A 23919-nucleotide genomic window follows, 5' to 3' on the forward strand; every position below is an offset into this window, starting at 1 on the left:
ATTGAGTGTGTTTATTGCAGGCAGTTGCCTTAAGTGACATGATACTCAGTAGGAGGCTGTGAGGACTAGAAGGAGGTCTTGTTTAAATACAAGCGGTGGGGGAGTCACACTTTTCAGACTGATTAGAATAATGAGATTCTCTAAACATTTGAGAACCATTTGTAAGAATGGCACATTGTGTTAGAAGGCAATTAGAGCTCATTCTTTTGATAATTAGGTTTTTTGAGTTCTTACAGTATGCTGAGTACTAAGATTATAAAAATGAACAAAAATTGTTCTCAAATGCATAATCTGGCAAGGAACTTAGTCATAATTAGCAATAGAACAATATCATAATAGATGTTTGAACAAAGTACTATGGAGACTTCGAGGCTGAAGCGATTAATTTGGTGTCAGTTTGAGAATGAAGCTAGAATGTTTTTATATGTTAAAGTTGAACCTTGATAATCAATACTAATATAAAAGAAATGAAGTGGTAGGCAGAAGTAACACCATAAACCAAAGCATAGGGTTGTGGCATCATATCTGTAAAGAGAATCCAGGTGAGCTGGAGGGATGAGGCATTAGTGGAGCATGTGGGGATGTAACTGGAAAAGGGGGGCGGGTTAAAGGTTAAATGTTAACACACTTAAAGACAACCAAGAAGTTGAATGTTGTTCTCTGACTTTGGGGAGCCCTCAAATGGCAGAGCAGCGTAATAATATCTCCGCATTGGGAAAAACCAAGTTTGTGGCAGGAAGAAACTAGAAGAAAAAAATATTGTAACCATCCTCATGTGATATAATGAGAGATGGATTAAAGCAGGGATGAGAGGCTTTTTAAGGAAAAACAAAATGTCAGTCTTGCATGTAAATTTCCAGATCCACTGACCAATTTGATGTTGAAGGTAAGAAAGCAAAGACTAAGTACAAATAAAACCCAAGAGTCAACGTGTCCAGTTTTGGTTAGTGATTTTGGTTTTAGCCAAGTAGGAAATACATGAGGAAAAGATTTCCAGAGATGAAATATTTTCTTTTGGAAAGCTGAGTGTGAAATTGCTGTGGAATATCTGAGTGGAGCTGTCCAGAAGCTGGAAGGAGTGGTCAGTGTTGGAACAACGGATTAGTGGGTACTGTATTCATTATAACATAGGGTGAGGGCTGGGAGGGAAGGGCACAGATTAATGTGGATAAAAATAATAAAAAGGAAAGCAGACAGAGAGTTTGTTCTCAGAGAGGCTGGAAAAAAGCTAGGCCAGAAGAAGAGGAGATGGCTGTGCCTGAGGTGCTAGGCTTCAGTAATGTCTGCTGGTGAAGTAAGAAAAAGCCAGGAATGTTGTCATTAGATATTTTGATTAAGATATTTATTAATATTGATAGAGAATTAGTGAGAGCAGAACCCTCTTTAAGGGCTTTCAAAATGTGGATAGATTATAATTTTTTAAAAAATGGTTAGCTCCTTAGAGATGGGGTCAAAGACGCGAATTTTGTTAGTAGAGGAAATGCTAATGATGTTTTTAAGTTGCAAGGAAAAAGCGAGGAAGAAAAAGAGAATGAATAAGAAATGCACTAATTAAAGCAAATACGCTGTCTGTTAGAAGGATGAAATAAAAAGTACAGTGGTAGGAGACTGGTATTAACCAAAAGAAAAAATATTATTTGCTCACTGCAACAATAGGGAGGAAGTCAAGAATTACGAAGTCCTGTTTATATTTAGAAATTCATATGAAGCCTAATTAAAGTCCTCAATAAAGACTGGATAGCTTATTTTTGTATATTTTCTGCCAAGAAGAACTGGAGAAAAGAGAATTCATTTAAACTAATATTAGGGGCTTTTTTTTTTTTTTTTTTTTGCTGAGCCTGGTACCTGAGCAAAATGCTGTGGAGTTAGAAAATAAGTATGAAATGATGGTCATCTTTAAGAAGCTTAAAGAATCCAAACATGTCTAAAGTGCCTTTCTATAAGAATATTAAATGAGTAGCATTTTGATTATTAATTTGCATCTAGGATTCAGATATGGAGAGTATGCTGGGGGCTTGCTTGTAGAAGTGAGTCACTTGGCTTAGAGAACTAGCTGGTGCTCATCACTCAGCCCTCAGTAGGTTACCATGTTCTGCTGACCCTAAGGTAATCGTAGTTTTTATTGCCTTATAGCATTCTGAATATAATAAGATTATAACTAAAACCGTTCTCCTAAACGGAAGTTATTAACCCGGACTTGTAGATCAATACATTATAAAATTTTATTATTACCACCTATTTATCTACTCATTACATATACAGTTGGTAAAAAAAAAATTATGCTGTATTAGTTAGAATATTTTCAACTGTAAATAAAAGAAAACTTTACTTCAACTAGTTGTAGCAATAAAGAGATGTTATTATTTCTCATGAATAGGAGGCCAAAGGAGGGAAACCTTCAGGATGTGTGCATTTAGTGAACTCAGCAATGTTATGACGCACCTAGGTTTTTTATTCTCTCTACTCTGCTACTGTCTATAGTATTGGTGTCATCCTAATGCCAATTCTACTTGTGATCCAAAAATGGCTGCTGGCAGCAACAAGCTTTCTTCTGAAGAAAAAGGATTTCCTTTTCTAGAAGCATGAAGCTAAGTTCCCCTCATATCTCATTGACTCACATTGACTTGGCCTACCCATTCTTGACCAAATCCCTGGCTTTGGAGTTGAAATTATCATGATTGGCACAGAGAGTCAATAATGATAGCCACTGCGTATGCTTTGAAGACAGTTTAGAATTAGACATTTCCAAATGTCTTTGGACCTATTTGTCTTAGTATCAGAATGTTATCATAGTCCATGGGAAATTTAATGAGGCTGTCAATTGGTCCAGCAGCCACAAGACATGCGTGATGGATATTCGAGAAGCTCTTATAATCTTTTGAGCCAGATAGAATGTAGCTGATGATAGAGATAATATAGCAAGTTTAAAGTATTTGTTTGAAGTATTGAAACTAGCAGGGAGACATTTTGAAGCTCTTTAAAAAGAGCTTATTCTGTCTTAATTTTATATTCTTCAGTTTGCCATCAGGGCCAGCACTTGAAAGGGGCCATTGCATCTGCTCTATGTCCATTTTTAAAATAAAGCTTTGCTTATTTGTTTTTATGGCATATTTCAATTAAAGCATTGGCACCCTACTTCAGTCCTCATCTCCCTATTTTAAGATGAAATGAAATTAAAATTGACTGAAATGATAGTTAAAGACAAATTTAATATCAATGTTTTTCCTACATCCTCCTCCTCATTTTCAGAAAAAAACATATTTTTAATCAGTGATTATATTGATCTTATAAGATTATAATTTTAAAAGATTATTTTTGAATTTATTTTGTCCTTTTTTGCATAGATCTTTGTCTTAAAGAACATGTGCTGAATTTCTGTAGAAATTGGCTCTTCATATTTCATAAATCCGTTGGTATTACCATACAAGTGCTGTGTGGAAGCATTGACTGAACTAGCAAATATGTCTACAAGAAGAAAACAAATCGATGACAGAAATCCTGAGTGACTCACTGTTATGACCAAATGACTTATTTACTTACTTAATTTCCTCCTTTATTCAGCAACACATTGTTGCTAAACGTGGAGTAGGGTATCATCTTGAAATACTTCCCATACAAAACCTTGATGATCCTGCCTGACATCTGCCTGTTAAATGTCTTGGTGAGCCACCATGTCTGCTGATCCTAGGATAATCATGTTTTTTAATTGTCTCATAACATTCTGAATATAATAAGATTACAACTGAAACAGTTTCTTAAACTGAAGTAATTAACCCAGACTTGTAGACAGATACATCTTACAATTTTATTTTCATTACCACCTAAGAGGAAAATTAAGACAGATGCCTTCCTACTAGCAATGGAAGTCTTCACAAGAGTCCACAAGTTTTTCCTTCCGGGGCAAACCATATGAATGATCTGGCTTAAGTATCAGAAATAGAATAAGTGGCATTTTTCTTGATGGAAAAATATTAATAGTGGGACCTTTCCTAATACTTAGTTCTGGGAAGAGTCTAATTTGACATTTTCAAAGAAGATGTGAAAGAAGGGAGTGTACCATGAAATCTTGGAGTTTACTGATGACATTAACAAGTTCCCCTTAATAATCTTTATCTACTTAGACTCCCATTAATTGGAGGAAGTGTTTAAAAAAAAATACTGTATAGCAAATTGGCAAGGATATTTTCATATCATTGAAGGTAAATGACCGTACATAGGAACAGTACCCAGTATTTAGCATTGTGAATAGCGTAGGGCTTCGGATCCAGACTACCTGGGTTGGAATGTCATCTCTGCAGCTTAAGATCTTTGTAACCTCGGGCAAATTACATAAACTTTTGTGTGCACTGCTTTCAAATGTTGAAAGTCTCTCCCTTTACAATGTCATTTTTTAGATCTCTGAGTTGCATCTTAGAAAATCAAGAAATTATATTACAAACTGTAGATGTATTACACCTACCTGCCCTATATGTAAAATGACTTACCGATAAGCTTACTCCATTCTTGAAAACCAGTAAGCAAGAAGGAACCCTCAGGTATTCTGAGAGGGAAGGGAATTTCAAGTTCCCAACTCATTGCTCGGGGCGTCAGAAGCTAGAAAGCCTTGAAGTCCATGCTTCAAAGATAAGCCTTAGGTGTTGGATCTGTGAGACTTAGAGGGGCTCAAGATTTTGAGGGAAATGCTATATTATAGTGATAAGTATGTTTGCTATCTGTCTTTCACCCTTCTCACAATTCTCTTTTCTGGATAATAGGCTTTTTTGTTTGTTTTGTTCTTTTTTTGATCCTACTTTGAAGAGAGGTATGAATGATAATGGTGACTCTCTTCAGAGTGGCCATTTTCAAAGTTTGGAAAAGAACCACATGGACAGATTCAGGTGTTTCAGGATCTGCACTTTGAGAAACAACTATTTTCACTTTCAACCAACTTCTTTCTCTCTTCTTGTAACTAGGGGTAGTGGATATACCCACAGGGTTTTCTCCTTTATCCTCTGACCCCTTTTCAGTTTCCTCAATGCCTTCCACTAGACTGCAAGCTACGTAAAGGTAGCAGCCCTGATTCATTCATCTCTGTAGCCCTAAGGTGTAGATAGTACCAGGTACCCAATAGATTTCAGTTAATATTTGTCAAATGAATGAAGCAAAAATGGATATTTTTTCAGTACCTCTGTATTCCCTTTGTGACATTATTGAAATAGGGTGAATTTGCAGTGGAAAACAAACAAAATTCTATCATAGTTATTATTATGTGTTTTTTGTGCTCATAAACTTCAAAATCACTTCTAACAGTGTTTCTTCAGAGAACACACTATTTTCCAAAAATATTTTCTTTACAAGTGTTTTGAAATTTGATCTATTTTTAAGTTTGGAAACTTTATTATTCAAATGATGGAATCCTTGATTAGTTGTAGAAAATGACATTTACTGACTTTTATTTTTTATTTTATTTTATCATTATTATTATTATTATTATTATTTGACATGGAGTCTTGCTCTGTCTCCCAGGCCAGAGTGCAATGGCACGATCTCAGCTCACTGCAACCTCCGCCTACTGGATTCAAACAATTCTCCTGCCTCAGCCTCCTGAGTAGCTGGGATTACAGGCGCCCACCACCACGCCCGGCTAATTTTTTGTATTTTTAGTAGAGATGGGGTTTCACCATGTTTGCCAGGCTAGTCTTGAACTCCTGACCTCAAGTGATCTGCCTGCCTCGGCCTCCCAAAGTGCTGGGATTACAGGCGTGAGCTACCACACAAGTGAGAACTAAGAGTGTAGTGTCCATGGGGCCAGGGAAATGTTAAGAAGCAAGGAGTGGTCAGCCGTGGATCAGTGCTTGAGAGATTAGTAAATCTTGAAAAAATGTTTACGAGTTTAGTATTCGGAAGATCACTGGCAACTCTACAGTTTTAGTGAAACACTGAGGTAGCCAGCCACACTGTAATAAATTGAGCAATGAAAGGAAGATAGAAAAATGAAGATCATAGAGACAAGTCTCATGAAAACTGGCTGTAAAATGGAAGATAGATATATGTCAGTATCCAGAGGGAAAACAGGGTCTAAAGAGTTACTGAGCATGTGAACAGCATAAATGTTGAAGGGTAAAGACAATGGAATGATAAATAGATAAAAATCCAAGAGGCCCTACTGACCTTTAAAATACATTTATGAGGTGTTTAATATGTTAAAAAATTGGGGGCTATTGAAAACCACCCCCTCAAATGTTTACACTGTGGAAGGCAATAGAGATATCAAAGGGGAACATTTTCTTAGTTGGTCAGACACAATATAGGTTTTATTAACTCACAAGTGAATTATTCACATATTGTTTTGTGACGCCTGGGGTACTTAAAGAGATTTCTGAAAGAAGAAATTGAAAGAATATTGTAGACAGAGTAAAGAAGACTATTATAGGAATAAATCTTTCATTTCTTATGTCCCCATATCTCATCTATTTCCAAGTGCAAATGATTCTCCTTAATGTAACTTTCACTCTTTTCTTCCTGGACATTCATGCTGTGAATGGCCTCGTTTTCCATGTTTATTGTTGTGGCAGCCTTGGTCAGGTCAGCCTTCTATGCCACACCTTAATCTTCCTCAAGCACTGCATACTGTTTGATTATATAATTTTCCTTCTCAGCCATCTTTCATCATTCAGTTACCAACCGATAGAATTAGAAATCTTTGTCTTTTATTCTTGAGCATCTGCAATCTAGCCTCGTACTTCCCTTTCAGCCTTCATTTCTGCTAATAAAAAGCAGTAACTTCCCCTGCCTGAGAGTCTAGTCTGCTAATGGACTCCTTTACCCATTCATCCTTCTTATGCAGTCCCCACGTGCTGCCTTCATGCTTCATCCAGCTTTTCTGCTCTGCCCCTCACTTACTCTCTCTAGACCTGTTCTTTCACCTCACCAGGATCCCCAGTCCAGTTGGCCAGTCCTTCTTTCCTGTCTGTCATACGTCTCCTGTTTTCTCTTTGTTGCCTTTTCAAGTCAAATTTTATGCTGAGTAACACTGGAAAGTACTCAACTGGCCCTTTGTATTGCTTGAGAATCTAGCCAGCTCTTTTTTATCCCTTTCAAAACTTTTCATTCTCGTTTGTACTGCTAACCTCAACATTGCCCACATCACATTCTCAGCAAGGGACTCAGTGCCTAATTCACAGTGTAAATAAAAGTCAAAGTATAAAAATTTGTTTAACTTCTCACCTATAAAACTATATTCTTCTTTCTTACTGTTATCATGGAAAAGGTATCTCCCATTGTGAAAGGTTACTCCTGTACCCCTTACTTCCTTCTCTTGGATTTTTATCTATTTATCATTCCATTGTCTTTACCCTTCAACATTTATGCTGTTCACATGCTCAGTAACTCTTTAGACCCTGTTTTCCCTCTGGATACTGACATATATCTATCTTCCATTTTACAGCCAGTTTTCATGAGACTTGTCTCTATGATCTTCATTTTTCTATCTTCCTTTCATTGCTCAATTTATTGCAGTGTGGCTGGCTACCTCAGTGTTTCACTGAAACTGTAGTCTGTAGAGTTGCCAGTGATCTTCCAAATACTAAACTCATAAACACTTTTCAAGATTTACTAATCTCTCAAGCACTGATCCACTGCTGACCACTCCTTGCTTCTTAACATTTCCCTGGCCCCATGGACACTACACTCTTAGTTCCCACTTGTCCCTTCTTATTTCCTTTTGTGGATTTCTCTTCTGCCTGGCTTTTAAGAGTTGTTATTGATTGATTATAGCTCTAGCCTCAGTATATTCCTTTCTCTTCACACACTTTCATGGCAACATGCTATTGAAATGACCATATATATGTCTTCAATGCCCAAAGGTATATTTCCAGTTCAGAAGTGTCTCCTAATATGCACTGGAATCATCCAATACCTCAGTATCCTCGTCCAAACTGATTCCTTCTCTTTTGATTCCTCATTCTGTGAAAGACTCTTAGCTACGTATCTTCCCAAACCTTCACCCTGAAAGTTAGCCTGACTCCTCTCTCCACACATACTGATGATGCCGGTACTCTACAGGCCTTTCTTATTGCCCTTACTGGTTAATCAAAGCTCTTGAATATGGTTCATACTCCTGCCACGATCTGTTTCCTCAGACTTCTCCAGCATCAACCTTTCAACCTGAAGCTCTGTGTACTTCACCTGAACTTTGTCTTCAAAAGGCCATTCTTTACCTCCAGGCCTGTTAAGATCTTCTCCTTTTCCAGAAAATACACCCTAATCCTTTGCTAACTCTTTTCATATACGTACCCAATTGTGGAAAAATGTGTAGGATTGCTTCTTGTGTCAGTACTATTACTTCTCCTTGGCAGTTTCACTGTTTTCTGGATAGTGCTTATTCCAGAATTAGGTTGTTAAATAATTTAGTTTTTAATCATGACTCCAGTATTTCAGTGTAACAATTCTCAATATGCTTTAAGTGTGAGATTAGAACATGCAATTGTGCTAGGAGGTTGAATGTTTTAAGATGGCTTCCAGAAAAGCAGTGATTTGTTTCAAAGAACTGTCTCAAACACTTTAATTTACTTGTCTGTTTAGGTACAGAATTGGAGAAGAGGGCATTTACTTATCTTTGAAGGTTTGGAGTATGTTACTTATGCAGTCATCATTTCTCATATTATTGAGTGCCTACGAAGTACCAGATACCACACTAGGTGAATGAAACCTAGCACTGCCCTTGTCCTTGTACAACTTTGAGCCTAAAGGAGGAAGACAGACCATCACATATAGACATACCAAAAGCTGAACTGAAAATTGTGGCAGGTGCTATTGCTATGAGGATCTATGTATATATGTAAGGTCTGGTCAGAGATGCAAGGTTTCTCAAAAGGTATAGCTCCAAAGGTTTTGTTTGGTTTTTTTTTTTTTTTTTTTTTTTTTTTTTGGCTTGCTTTTGTTTCTGCTCTTTTCAGGGTATGAATGCAATATCCCAGTAGGCATTAATGTGGAAATATTTGTATGGTGCTGAAGCAGTCAGGGAAGATGTCCTGGATTAAGTGTAGAAGAGGCAAGTCAGTAGCCTAGATAAGCACCCATTGCATATGAGGCAGGAAAAAGTCTAGTGTTGATATGGATAAAACAAATGGCAATAAAGTTTCACAAAACAATGTGTTCAAATGCATTTGATGTTTTGTGTTAATATTTTAATCACAGTAGAAAATTACATGTGGGGAAAATGTTAATCAAATTGTGTATGGGAAGAAGTCATGTTTCTAATATGTCTTATAAAAATTGAGAAACGTAACAACTAAAATGTTTGCAACTTAGACAAATCATTAATTATGTAATTATAATTTCACTTTAACAATGATCCTGAGGGATAAGACACATTTTAAATTTTTTATTTCTACCAATCGACTTATGTAAATTATTCTTTTTTAGCTTTTTTTTGTTTTCTGTGGAAAAAGAACTAAATTCTGCCTGTTAATGAAGCAGTAGCACTTGTTTTAAAAGAGATGTTCCGATAATTCTTTTAAAAGGCAGAATACTGCCATCTGTTGTTCACTGAAGTTTTTAGCCGAAGCAAACAGAGGCCTCAAGTTCATTTTTAAGAGACAAAAGACCAGCCCACATTTATCAACTTTCTGAGTTCGTACTTGTTTCAGAGATTCTTAGTTATTCCTATCATATTTAAAAACTCTTGCTCATATCAGAGAAGTGCTCACATCCAGTTAATTTCTCTTTGCTTCCTGTTTCTTCCAACAACAGAAATAATAACGTTTTTTATTTACATGGCAATTTGTACTTAACCAAGCCTTCCCACATTTGTGTGAGCAGTCACATGAGCAGCTCATTGCCTGAGTTTATTGTATCTTTGCCAGCTACATCATCTTTTCTAATTAAGAGAAAGAGAGAAAGCCAGCGTGCAACTTAAAGGCAACTAAGGTTATCTTCTGAAAGATGCACGTTCTTACTAGAGTGAGTGATGAATAAATATGTTCTATTTCCTAAATAATAAAACACTATTGTAAAATTGTTAACTTTGAGTTGTTAAGTGAGTTCGCTAGTGTCTGGAAAGTAGTTAGAAGATATAAACAAGCAGAATTTTTCACCAATTTTTGACTTGTTTGCTGATAGCTTGTAGGGACATGTATAAGGACAGAGTCCATGTATTCCACCTCATTTGGTGACTTGCAATGCTCTCTGAATATCAAAAGAGAAGAATGTTAAGAATTCTGGTAACTAATGAAGTTTGTTGTGTTTCACATCTCACATGGGACCTGCCCACAGACATGTTGGGAAGCAGTTTGATGAAGGGCCCTATATGTTTTCCTCCTACTGTACATATATATTATCTTAAGGAAAAAATCCAAATGTAAACTCATATTCCCTGCCAGAAAATTAAAATACGCAAACATCTGCTTCCTTAGGATGGCCTTTAGCCAAGGTTCAGCCTACAATGAGTTACTGCAAAATTTTCACATGATTTCATTTTTTAAAAATTTCCCAACCAACTTCAAGTCTAAAATTATAAATGAGTCCTATGAAAGTATAAACACATATGCAATTTTGCTGTCTCTGAGGTCAGAACCAGTAATGCACCAAAGACCATTGTATCAAATCTAGCTCATCTTCTAAATTAATGTAGTACATTAAAGACCAAGATGCCATTTCCTAGTATCACAGACAGCCTCCCAGAGAAAGAGTTGGAGGGATGGAGTGGCACGTTGTGCTACAGAGATATAGGAGGAGACAGCTTCCAAAAACTCATCACACATCTTTTCCCAGCATTGAGGACCAAAGTTGGATGAGAAAAGTCCCAGTGACTATTTCCTTTTTATGTGTCATCTCTTACACTGTTTATTCGTCTCTTGTCCCAACTCCCTTTCCACCCTGAGAATATTCCTCCCATGCTGTGTTTGCCTCCCAGGGTGCCTCCCAGGATGACTAAATAGAAAGGAAAAAATACTTCCAACAATGGAGCTGTGACGCCTGCTTTTAGAATTCTTTTCACATCCTGTGTTATAAATCATTCCGATGCAATCAACCATATTAACTGAAACCAGGACTTTTGTACAATCACTTTTTAAGAACTTAAAATTAATATCAGGACTATTATGAGTATTTTGCAGTAGGGAGTACAATATATCTGACTGCATTTACCTAGAATAAGAAGTGGAAATAGTTAGGTTTTTGTTTTTATTTATTTATTTTTTTTGGTAGAGAAATCATATCTCTGTGCAACTTCATTTATAAAGGAACTACTGGCCCAGTTCATGTAGGGGACAAACACCCACCTGCACAACATACATTCCTTTGCACACACAATCTTTCTCAACAACAATGTTTCACCAACAATAATGGTAATGTTGGTGATGTATAATACTTATCAAACATATATCTTGGGCCAAGCACTCTAACAAGTCTTTATGTTTATGATCTCATTTAATCATCAATTATACTATACAGTGGATATTACTGTTAATCCCTTTTTAGAGATGAGACAAGAGCTAAAGAAATAAAATGAGCCAGGCATGGTGGCTCACGCCTGTAATCCCAGCACTTTGGGAGGCCAAGGCAGGCAGATCACAAAGTCAGGAGTTCGAGATCAGCCTGGCCAACATGGGGAAACCCTGTCTCTACCAAAAATACAAAAATTAGCTGGGCATTGTGGCGCATGCCTGTAGTCCTAGCTATTCGGGAGGCTGAGGCAGGAGAATTGCTTGAACCCAGGAGGCGGAGGTTGCAGTGAGCTGAGGTTGCGCCACTACACTCCAGCCTGGGCCACAGAGCGAGACTCCATCTCAAGAAAGAAGAAAAAAAAAGGAAAGGGGAGGAGAGAAGAGGGGAGGGGAGGAGAGAGGAGGGGAGGGAAATAAAATGAATTTACTTTTTAAATAAAATAAAAATCTTAGCAGATCTGAAATTTGAACAGAAGCAGTCTAACTTCAGGTTTTGCGTCCTTAAAGACCCCATGTATTACCTCGTATAATAAATATTTGATATTGATGAATGAAAAAAACTTTCTGTTATATCCCAACGTTTTAAAACTCTGCTTTCCAATTTCCCACATACACAACCTTACAAATTATATATATGACAAAAATATGTTTTTCTACCTTTTTGCTTCCCAAATGCTAATTCATAAACCAAGCTTAGCTTTCTATCTCTTGTTCCAGGAATGTTAATGAATAGCTTTAACATCGCAATTACATTATGTCTCATTTTAAGGGAAAGAAAATATTGAGTTTAAACTACTATGGAGCTCTCTTAGCAGACATAATTAGGACAAATAGCTGGTCTGGGAATTTTAAAAAGTTTTTAAAGTAGAGAATCATAAAAATATGATATAAATTTTCTAATTCTAGTAATATATTTTAACTTACTACATAAAGTATGCAGGTTTTTGCACATCTTTGATGAAGAGCCAAGAATGTTTCTCTTAAGTATGTGTCCACTGAAGTGACTGAGTTTCAGGTTGCGTTCTTACTTACACCATACCCATATTTCATATTTCGTATTTCATTGTACATGCTTGTCAGTTTCAGTTTCTTTATAGTGGAAACAACTTAGGAACTTGGAAGCATTCTGAGTTGAAAAGCCTTTAGGTGTGTCGCGATTTTCTTTTTGAATCTTTATAGTTGTATCTCCCCTACCTAAATCAAGGGAAATACATTCTTAGGCTCTCACCCTTATAAAATCTATTTATGAATTCTGTGTAAAGCTACCTAACTTTGTTTTCAAGGAAACAATTCCATTTTTATGCAGGTGTCATTTCTTTGTAAATATTTTGTTAGCCTATGTAATTTACAGTGACAAATATAACAGGCCCAAAGAGATTTGGAAAGAAAGGAAACTGACACTAGGCAAATGCGTAACTTCCCTATTGGGAGAAGTATATGGAAATTCCACCAAATAGCCTATTCCTTGTGAGCTACTCAGTGGACACTAGGCAATTTACCATAAGAAGGAAACAGCATCAGTGACTCAATAATAATTTATAAGGTAGAGCTTGTGAAAGATTAGCAATTAATACAATAAGGACTTTTCTAAGTCTACATAATAATTTAAAAATCTTTTTTTAACGTAAAATGCTTAAAGATGCAAAGATGTAATTTTAACATCTTTTTTTTTTCTTATTTGATGGATGTGTGTGTGTGTCTGTGTGTGTGTATACATTATGTAGAGAAATGAATTACTTGCCCAGTTGGAAGGGACCTTCAAAAGACCCAGCCCAGTTCTGTGATTTCAGAGGAAAAGAGCCTGAGTGCTCCACTGGATACAGTATTGCCTATAGGAAACCTGTAGGTTTGGTTTTGGAAATCATCAGAAAACTTAAAATATTTTTAAGTGGCCTAATTTGAAGTATATAGCATTTCTACTAGGTTATCTAGACAATTTTTCAATTCTCATGTTTCAGCATTTGTAACCTATCTTTAAGTTTCATGTAGACTTATGAAGAGAGGCTTTTGGTGCTGCTTCTAATTCTTTTCCTCCAGTTAGAATAAATTAATTTCCAAAGCAAAGTGACATGCCAAATTGTTCACTGAGTCAGAAGACTGGAGAATTATTACGTTTTCTGCCTGTGGGCAGGGACATATTCAGCCTATTTAATTAAGTTATCAATTTAATCTGTGATTTAAAATATGTAGAAAGCAGAGTCATAACTTGACTATACTGGTGCTACCTCAAAGCAAATTTATCAAGAATTGGATGCATTATCTTCTTCTACACCCCAGGCGCTAGATAATCTCCTTAATCATTTTAAAGAATAAATTTATGTTGACCCTACCATTTCTCCGGTCTTTTTCTGACTTTTCCCTTGGGCACCTTTACTTTCTTTAAATAAAATGATGTGTATCTGCTTTTTTGTTTGTTTTCATTTACTCTTCACATAATTGTTTCCTAAGCATTCTTAGATTTTATCTTTTAGAAATTCTCCAGTTCTCAATATTTTGTCATAAACTCAAACACAGCACCACAGCAAATAATCTGATATGTTACTTAATGATATATGATTTTTATTTTACATTCTCTTAGTAACTTGGTTACATAGACTTGTTAGAATTTTTCATAGTTTGCAACTTAGAAAATTTTAGAAACTTAGATGCCTTTTATAGCATGCAAATACCTTTTGACCTCCACATATATTCAAAGATTTCCCTTTTATCATATCAGTACTGCAACGTCAAAGTTTTTGCCCACTAGTAATAAAAATTAAAAGAAATTGGCCAGGCGCAGTGGCTCACGCCTGTAATCCCAGGACTTTGGGAGGCCCAGGTGGGTGGATCACCTGAGGTTGGGAGTTCGAGACCAGCCTAACCAACATGGAGAAACCCCGTCTCTACTAAAAATACAAAATTAGTCGGGCATGGTAGCATATGCCTGTAATCCCAGCTACTTGGTAGGCTGAGACAGGAGAATCACTTGAACCCGGGAGGCGGAGGTTGCAGTGAGCTGAGATCACGCCATTGCACTCCAGCCTGGGAGACAAGCGAAACTCCATCTCAAAAAAAAAAACAAAAAAAACACTAAAATACATTTTCTGTAATTGATAGGCACACGTCTAAAAGTATGTATAATATTGATTATACCTGTTATATTTTAAACTTCTTATCTATAGCATCAGACTTTCTGGGCCTTTGGTTTATGATGAGTAAAATAACTTAGAACCACTTTAGATTGTAATATACCAAGGCCATTAACAATTGTGGTAGTCTAAAGCCAGGATTAGGTAGGACATCCTGGAAATGGGAAAGTAGACTGGATGAAGATAAAAGAGGAAAAGGAAGTTGTTTAAAAACTGAGTACTCAGTCAGGCGCAGTGGCTAACACCTTTAATTTCAACACTTTGGGAGGCCAAGGTGGGAGGATTGCTTGAACCCAGGAGTTCAAGACCAGCCTGGGCAAAATAGCGAAACCCCATCTGTACCAAAAATACAAAAAATTAGGCATGGTGGTGTGAGCCTCTAGTATCAGCTGCTAGGGAGGCTGAGGTGGGAGGATTACTTGAGCCCAGGAGGCCGAGGTTGCAGTGAGCCGAGATCGTGCCAGTGCACTTCAGCCTGGGTGACAGAGTGAGACTCCGTCTCAAAAAAAAAAAAAAACCACATTGAAAAATGGTGAATTTACCAAAAGTATCAGTTATTTTTGGCTTGATATATGAAACCGCACTTTCCTCCACTGTTTATCATACTGAAATTCCACATTTTCTATTTAAAGGTGGCAATCCAAATTTGGTTGCCATTTAAATAGTGTCTAGGGAAATACACTTGCATTTTCTTAAATGTTAAATATAAATATTTCTATTATAAGGAGAGTCTGTGAAGTAGAATGTTTTATATTGCTTGGTAACGTTTTTTGTAAGGGAAAGGGAAAGATTTGTTTGAGCATTTGCACCATAAGAAGACTCAACTGCGATTTTGTGTTTAGTGTGGCTCGTACTGCACTGAAAGATGGTTTCAGATTGTTAGTTTTAAGACTTTTCTTTAAACTGGCTTTTATATAAACTTAACATTTAGTATTTATTATCACTGTCTAAGATTTCACCAGTTAAATAAAACATTTCTGAGTACCATTGGTATACCTCAATATTTAATTATATTATTTTTTTCAAAGTTAATAGGCATGGAAAAAACTTCTGTGTGAATGACGCAATTTTTTCTTACTTTGTACATGATTTAAAAAACACTACCAAAAACCAAAACCCCTCTCCCTTAAAATCCCTTAAGAGGGACATCCTAGACATACCCATCCTTTGTAGCTTACCTGCTATTTATTGAAACAGCAGCCAGTCCATCTTTCTGTCTTTCACCATTTCATGTGTGGTTAGCCTTGGCAGGTTTGCTGCAAACAAATCTGATTGTTGGTTTTAAATTGGATGCCTCATTGAAGCCTTTAGTTATTTGAGCAAAAAAGTGGTAATAACTTCTTATGTGTGATGTATCTGTTGACTGTAATTTTATTCTAGAATCATGAAAATAATAAAGTGAGGACCTGACTTAATGATACTAAGGATATTTATTTTTTTTTCCAATAGTAGAAGTGTTCACTTCAGTTTCTTAGCCAATTTCAGTAAGGATAATTTGTCTCTTGGCTTGAATGTTGCTTTTGTTTTCACTTAAAGACCTTTGCTTTTGCAAAAGCTACAGCATAATAGTAGCATCAAAATACATAATGAGCTTATTTTCTAAATTCTTATGTAACTGTGACATTGACTTATAAAGATGAGTTTTCAGTTTCTATTTTAAAGTTACTTTTTAAATGTTTACTATTTTTTCTGTATATATAAGAAATACATCTAAAGAAAAAATAAAATGTATTATAAAAAGACACACAATTTGATAATTATAAAAATACTTGTCTTCTTCCCAATAATTTATTTAAAACTTGTAATTCTCATGAACATGTTCTACTTTTTCTTCAGATTTGTAGATTTTGTGTACTGAGAAGATTTTAAGAGAACTTTCTAGTTATTACTAGAGAATAAACTTAATTTCATTGTCAAAAACATTTAAAAAATTTTGTCTTGAAAACAAAGTTTGACTTAAAATTTCAAATTTGTATGGAAACAGTCCAGTTAATTGTTAGTTTATTAGAACAACATGGCTAAAAATAAACATTACTATTTCAGAGGATCACACTGGATGAGATTTTCAGAAGCATAATGATTAGAGATGCACTTTAAAATACTTATTTCTAAAAGGGAATGTTAGCTCAGTGGCATTTTTACAAACATTAAAAAAAATTGAATAATGATATCTCTATTTGCAGATGACATGATCTTTATATGTAGAAAACCACAACAATTCTACACACACAAAAATTGTTAGAGCTAACAAATGAATTCAGTAAAGTTACAGGATTGAAAATCAACAGACAAAAATCAATAACATTTTTTATATACAAATAAATAAGTACCTAGCTGAAAAAGAATTAAAAAACACTCCCATTTACAATAGCATAAAAAATACTTAGGGGTAAATTTAACCAAGGAGGTAAAAGATTTGTACATTGAAAATTATAAAACATTGATGAAAAGAATTGAACACACAAATATATAGAAAAATATTCCATTACTCGATCAGAAGTATTGTTAAAATATTTATACTACCCAAAGAAATATAGAAATTTAATGCAATAACTATCAACGTCGCAATGGTGTCTTCACAGAAATAGAAAAATGGAATCCTAAAATTTGTATGAAACCACAAAAAACCCCAAATAGCCAAAGCAGTACTGAGGGGAAAATGGTTGAAGGCATCACACTTTCTGATTTACGACTATATTACAAATCTATAGTAATCAAAATAGTATGCTACTGGCATAGCAACAGAAACCTACACCAATAGAACAAAATAGAGAGCCCAGAAGTAAATTCAAGCATACATGTTCAAATAATTTTACACAAGGGTGCTAAGAGGACACAGGTAGAAAGGGTAATCTCTTTGATAAAAGGTGCTGAGAAAGCTGGATTTCTACATGCAAAAGAATGAAATTGTATGTTTATCTTACACCACACACAAAAATCAACTCAAAATAGGTAAAGACTGAAATGTAACACCTGAAACCATGAAACTTATAGAGGAGAACATGGGGGAAAGCTCTCGGATATTGACCTTGGCAATGAATTTTTGGATAACACACCAAAATCTCAGGCCAAAAGAGAAAAAATAAGTAAATGGGGCCACATCAAACTAAACAGCTTCTGCACAGGAAGGGAAACAATCAACACAATGAAAAGGCAACTGACAGACTGGGAAAAAAATATTTGCAAAGCATATATCTGATAAGGAATTAATATCCAAACTTTATAAATAACTCTTATAGCACAATAGGGGAAAAATAACCTGATTCAAAAGTGGGCAAAGGACTTGAACAGACATTTCTCCAAAGAAGACATGAAAGTGGCCAACATATATGTATGGAAAAGTGTTTAACATCACTAAGCATCAGGAAATGGAAATTAAAACCACTATGAGATATCACTTCACTCCTATTAGGATGGCTATTATTAAAAAGACAAGATATAACAAATGCTGGCAAGGGTGGGGAGAGAAGGGAACCCTAGAACACTGCTGTTAGAAATGTAGATTGGTACAGCCATTATAGAAAATAGTATAACGGTTCTTAAGAAAATTGAAAATAGAACTATATGATGCAAATAAGATAAAATCACCACCTCATAAAGATATCTGCACTCTCATGTTCATTGCATTATTCACAATAGCCAAGATATGGAAATACCATAAGTCCATGAATGAATGGATGAAGAAAACGTGGTATGTATATACGCACACACACGTATATACATACAATGGAAGAGCATTCACCCTTTAAAAAGGAAAGAGATCCTGCCATTTGCCATAACGTAGGTGGACTTGAAGGACATTATGCTAAGTAAAATAAGCCAGACACAGAAAAATATTACATTATCTCACTTACAGGTAGAATCTTAATTTTTAAAAAAGGTCGAATATTCAGAGATACAGAATAAAACAGTGGTTACCCTGGGCAGAGTCAGGGGAAGGGGCAGGAAATGGGGAGATCTAGGACAAAAGATACAAAGTAGCAGATATCTAGGATGTGTAAGTCTAGGGAATCTAACGTACATGAGGACTACAGTTAACAAAATTGTATTGTATTACAGATTTTTGTTAAATAAGGAGATTTCAGCTGCTCTTGTCACAAAAATACTACACGAGACGCTAGATATGTTAATCTGTCTCGCTATAGTAACCATTTGACTATCTGTACATATACACATAACATGTTGTAAGCTTCAAGTATACACAATACAAATTATTTTTTAAATAAGTAAATAAAATAAAATTCTACTTTTAGCTCAGAAAAATAAAATTAACCCTATAGGTACAAATATGACATATGCATGACTATATATCCTAAAATTATTAATATTATACTTAAATTTTCATATTGGTTCCTAAGAGATATTTATGCCTGTGATAGAGAACATGGGCACTATTATGAAATTATGCATTAGGTAATTACAGATATATTTAAGCACACACAATTAAGATTTTCTGGTTTTGCTTTTTTTTTTTTTCACCGTACTGGTTCAACACTTGAGCTATGGAATCAAGCTATTTTTGTTTGCAGCCTGATATTTCCACTTTCCACCTGTCTGATTTTGGCAAGTTATTTGTGTCTAATGAAAGTGAAAGTAATAATAGTACTTATTAATACTTTGTAGACTTGTGGTTAATACATACCAACTTTACCATTATTATTATAGTTATTGTAATTCTAGCTGTAAAAGACATAACTTTTCTGTTTGATAATTTTACAGAGTAATTTATTCATTACTTATAGGTATTGCAGGACTAGATATCTTTATGGATGTTAGGTGTTATAATTATGATATTTTTCTAATTAGAATAATATATATTCACTTTTTCTATAACATACTTTTCCAACCCACTGAACAATATTTTCTAGACAATAATTTATCAATCTACCCACATCTTTTAAACAAGTATAAACAACTTTATAATACAGATATAATGAAAGTTTTGAAAGAACAGTTTATCTACTTATATGCATCTCAGTTATCGTTGCCCAAACAGTGCTATACCCTTCATGTTATTGTTTTTATATCTTTAGATATTTGTAGAAGTATTTCTTTTGACCAGATATGTATGTTGTTTTGCTGGATCATAGAATACATACATTTAAGCTACTAATTGATAGGCTTAGCAAAGTTTCCTGCCAAACATTTTGGATTGTTTTTCCTCACTACTCATTTATCCAAACCATTACTAATGCTTGGTGTTATAAATCTTTTACTGTTTTGCCAATTTTGTAAGTGAAAGTTGTTTTTATTAGGTTTATTAGCAATTTAATTATAGGGGACATAAGTGGCTTTATATGTATATATATTGGTTATTTACATTTTGTTTGAATTGTCTATTCACTTCCTTTTTTCAATTTTGTCCTTTATTGATTTTTTTAGAAGCTCTATGTTTGGATATGTTTTATCTTCTCTGTGTGGCAAACATTTTCTCACAGACCATTTCTTCCTTTGCTTATGGTATATTTTCTTATGTAGAAGTTTATATCTTCATTTAGTCAGATACATTAGGAATATCCTTGGCAGTTTATGAATTCATATTATTTTTAAAGGTTGTAATTTCAAGATTACAAAATAGTCCCTCATATTTTGTTTTAATTGTACACCTTTATACTTCTGTTTTTTGTCTCTTTGGAGTTTATTTTATTTATTTATATGTATTTTCCTGGCCTCTGTGTTTTGTGCTCTTTGTTTCTGCTGTGAGGACAGAGTAATGACTCTGCTCTGATGGGCAGTATGGCAGAATATGACAGATGTGCCACAGAATCCCAGAACTGAAATTTCTGTTCTAACCAACAACAGGAAGAGAGACAGATTGTGAACTAGCACACAAATGGAGCTTTTTTTGTGTCTGTCTCTAATAACATTCATTGAATAACTACCATTAGCAAAAATATTCATTGAATAAACACCAGGTTCAAGTGTCACATGAAAATATTACTAAAAATAACATTTTATGGTATATGAATGTTACTTTTGGAGTGAAATTCCTAAAGAACATACATGTAAAATGTTGAGCTGTTCATAAGGAGTGATAGGAAGGTTTTTTCCCCAGCTCTCTGAAACTTGCCTTTTAAAAACTAGTGTTCATCTTTTTAATTTCTCCAAATATGCTTGACCCTCCCCAAGTTCTAGCATTAAAAAATGTGCCACAAATGCAAAAAAGCGTGGCAGCTAGGGCACATTTCAGCAGAATTTGAAATAGGTGGTGTGAATTTTACTGTACTGAAATCCTAAAGAATCAGCCCAGTTCATTTGTTAGGGAAAAGTCCAAAGTAATGCTTTGCGCCTTCAGATTCAGGCCTTTTTTTCTTACCTGACCTTGTCTTGGTTTGTGTCTCAGTCTTCAGGAACCAGTATTACTGTGGACATCGCCGTCATGGGCGAGGCCCACGGCCTCATTACCGACCTCCTGGCAGACCCTTCTCTTCCACCAAACGTGTGCACATCCTTGAGAGCTGTGAGCAACTTGCTCAGCACACAGCTCACCTTCCAGGCCATTCACAAGCCCAGAGTGAATCCTGTCACTTCGCTCAGTGAAAACTATACCTGTTCTGACTCTGAAGAGAGCTCTGAAAAAGACAAGCTTGCTATTCCAAAGGTAGGTAGTAATGACATACTCCTTAAAGGGTTAAACTATTTTTTTTTAAATTGTCTTCTAAGTCTCCTTCCTGTCACCTCAACTCCATCTGCAGATTCATATCAGTGACTCAGGCAAACTATGTTGATCATGGTGACAAAAGTAATAAATATTTAAACATAAAGACTTCTGTCCTTATACTTGATAGTTTTCTATACATAGAAAATTTATCTTTGTATGTTACCTCTTTTATTTAATCTTTCATGTTACTTGCAAAATGTTTTCTCTTCTATATGCCAGGCGCTTTTCTAAGGTGATAAGGATATTGCAACAACAACAACAAAACAAAAAAGGCAGAAATCCTTGCTCCTTTCTAGTGCAGATTCTGTTTAAAATTCATTGACTCCTAAAACTAAAGGTTCTTGAGTCTCTTGAATGATATACTTCAAAATACCCTCCTGACTTTCCAATACACAATCAGTTTTGAACCCAGAACTGTTTTAGTCAATTATAGATTATTTAAAGTAAAATATATCCTTAGTAATTTCTATGAACATATATTTTATATGTAAAAGGAAGAAATTACACAAACTTAATTCTTTTTACATATATGGTATGAGTTTTATGAAAGTAAATTGTAAGAGGATCCTCACCCAGTTTAGATCTCAATATTAATTAAAAATAAGTCATATTAAAGACAAAATATCAGGGTCAGTGGTCTCTGGTATATTCAGCACAGTTATTTTTTAGTAAACAATCAGCTATCCCTTTGAGCTGGTGGTCAGTCAGTAACATCTGTGCTTCTGCTGTTATGAGTCTCTTCTCTCAGGAATGTGATCTTCATAACTTTGTCAATGACATATTTACATAGTTTCCTTCCAATATGCAATTCCCTGATAAAGATATACCTAAGTATAATATGACAGTAAGGAAATGGAGAGAGAGATTAACTGATTCCTTCAGATCTCAAATTAGACCTAAGGTCATGACAGATTTAAGGCAAGAAACCTGGTATTTAAGAGTGTTTGAGTTTTCTCTTCCAACTGAATTACCTTCTAAGATGCACATTCAGATGTTTAAGAGACACTGGAAACTATTTAATATCAGAGCTATTCTTAAATCCCAGGGTGACATATAATTCACTTCTCAAAATTTTTTACCTTCTTTGGAAGAGCAGAATGTCTTTGTGAACTATGCTTATGTGGTTGGTTTATTAGGAGTGATTACCCACAGATAAAAGTGGGTTGTGGTTCTGTCTATTGTGACTGTTGCTGAAGTTGTAGGAAAAAGACCTTCAGTTTAACTTTTTCTTTTCTTTTTTTCTTGAGACGGAGTCTCACTCTGTTGCTCAGGCTGGAGTGCAGTGGCGTGATTTTCGCTCACTGCATGTTGGCCAGGCTGGTCTCGAACTCCTGACCTCAAGTGATCCACCCACCTTGGCCTCCCAAAGTGTTGGAATTACAGGCGTGAGCCACTGCGCCTGGCCCAGTTTAACTTTTAAGGTCAAGACCCACTTTAGAGTGTTGGTGCTCATCCTAGTGATCCCAGACTCTTGTCTCAGTGCAGATGATGCTACATGTCCTGTTTAGGATATGGTGGGAGAAGAAATAAGAAGGGGAACAGCAGGTTGGCCAGCAGGGTCTCCTATTAAGAGGAGTTGACACTGATGACGTTACCCATATCTCTGTTGTCTAAGTTACATTAATCATAAGAGAAGTGGTGCATTTTATGAAAGACTTACATTCTTACACTGAGCTCCTTTCATTTGTAAATGAAGACAATAAAGTCAATAATACTTGGGGGTATGACTGTGGTGCAAGGTGATATAAATTAATTCATGCCCCCAAACAAGTGACTTTTGAGGAAAAACTTCTCATAATAACTAATATGTGTGTATAGGTGTGTAAATCCTGTTGAATAAATATAACTATAAAATTATCCCAGAGGTAATTGACTCTCACTCCTATAATCGCATATTTGTATAAGCATTGAAATAAAGACCCTAAAAGGTTATTTATTTATTTATTTATTTTTTAGACAGAGTTTTGCTCTTGTCACCCAGGCTGGAGTGCAGTGGTGTGATCTTGGTTCACTGAAACCTCCGCCTCCCAGGCCCAAGCAATTCTCCTGCCTCAGCCTCCCGAGCAACTGAGATTACAGACGCCCACCACCACGCCCAGCTAATTTTTGTATTTTTGGTAGATGGGGTTTCACCGTGTTGGCCAGGCTGGTCTCAAACTCCTGACCTCAGATGATCCACCCGCCTTGGCCTCCCAAAGTGCTGGGATTACAGGTGTGAGCCACCACGTGCCGGCTGGTTATTTTTATAATATGCATTCATTTTGGCCAGAGAGTCTTTTATTAAATTTCTGAGCACTCAAATTTTAGATAGGTGATATTCAACCAATATAATTTAGTCAATTCACTTCTAATTAAAAGCTCATTTCCTTCTATTATATTACATAAAATTTAAGAGATATGAAATATGCTTGGTAATGAAGTCAAGTCTCTTTCCTAGCGCCTGAGAAGGAGTTTGCCCCCTGGCTTGTTGAGACGCGTTTCTTCCACTTGGACCACCACCACCTCGGCCACAGGTCTACCCACCTTGGAGCCTGCACCAGTACGGAGAGACCGCAGCACCAGCATCAAACTGCAGGAAGCACCTTCATCCAGGTGGCATATGGCTCCTGCTGGTTTAATGTCTCTTAGAGAAGTTACTTGCCAAAAATGAATTATAAATTACAGGAGAAGGAAGGCTAACCAATTATATTTGGTTGGAGGTCAG

General features: G+C 35.6%; 1 protein-coding gene across 1 annotated transcript in view; it reads left to right on the forward strand.

Moving 5' to 3' along the window:
* The window catches only part of PDE3A (phosphodiesterase 3A), a 294546-nt gene that overhangs the window by 223626 nt on the left and 47001 nt on the right, over window positions 1–23919 (forward strand). The window contains 4 exon segments of the mRNA XM_058442168.1: window positions 20898–20945; window positions 20947–20995; window positions 20998–21155; window positions 23653–23807. Of these exon segments, the coding sequence (XP_058298151.1) occupies window positions 20898–20945; window positions 20947–20995; window positions 20998–21155; window positions 23653–23807 (410 nt within the window).

This window comes from Hylobates moloch, unplaced genomic scaffold (genome assembly GCF_009828535.3).
Source record: "Hylobates moloch isolate HMO894 unplaced genomic scaffold, HMol_V3 SCAFFOLD_8, whole genome shotgun sequence".
Taxonomy (NCBI): Eukaryota; Metazoa; Chordata; class Mammalia; order Primates; family Hylobatidae; genus Hylobates; species Hylobates moloch.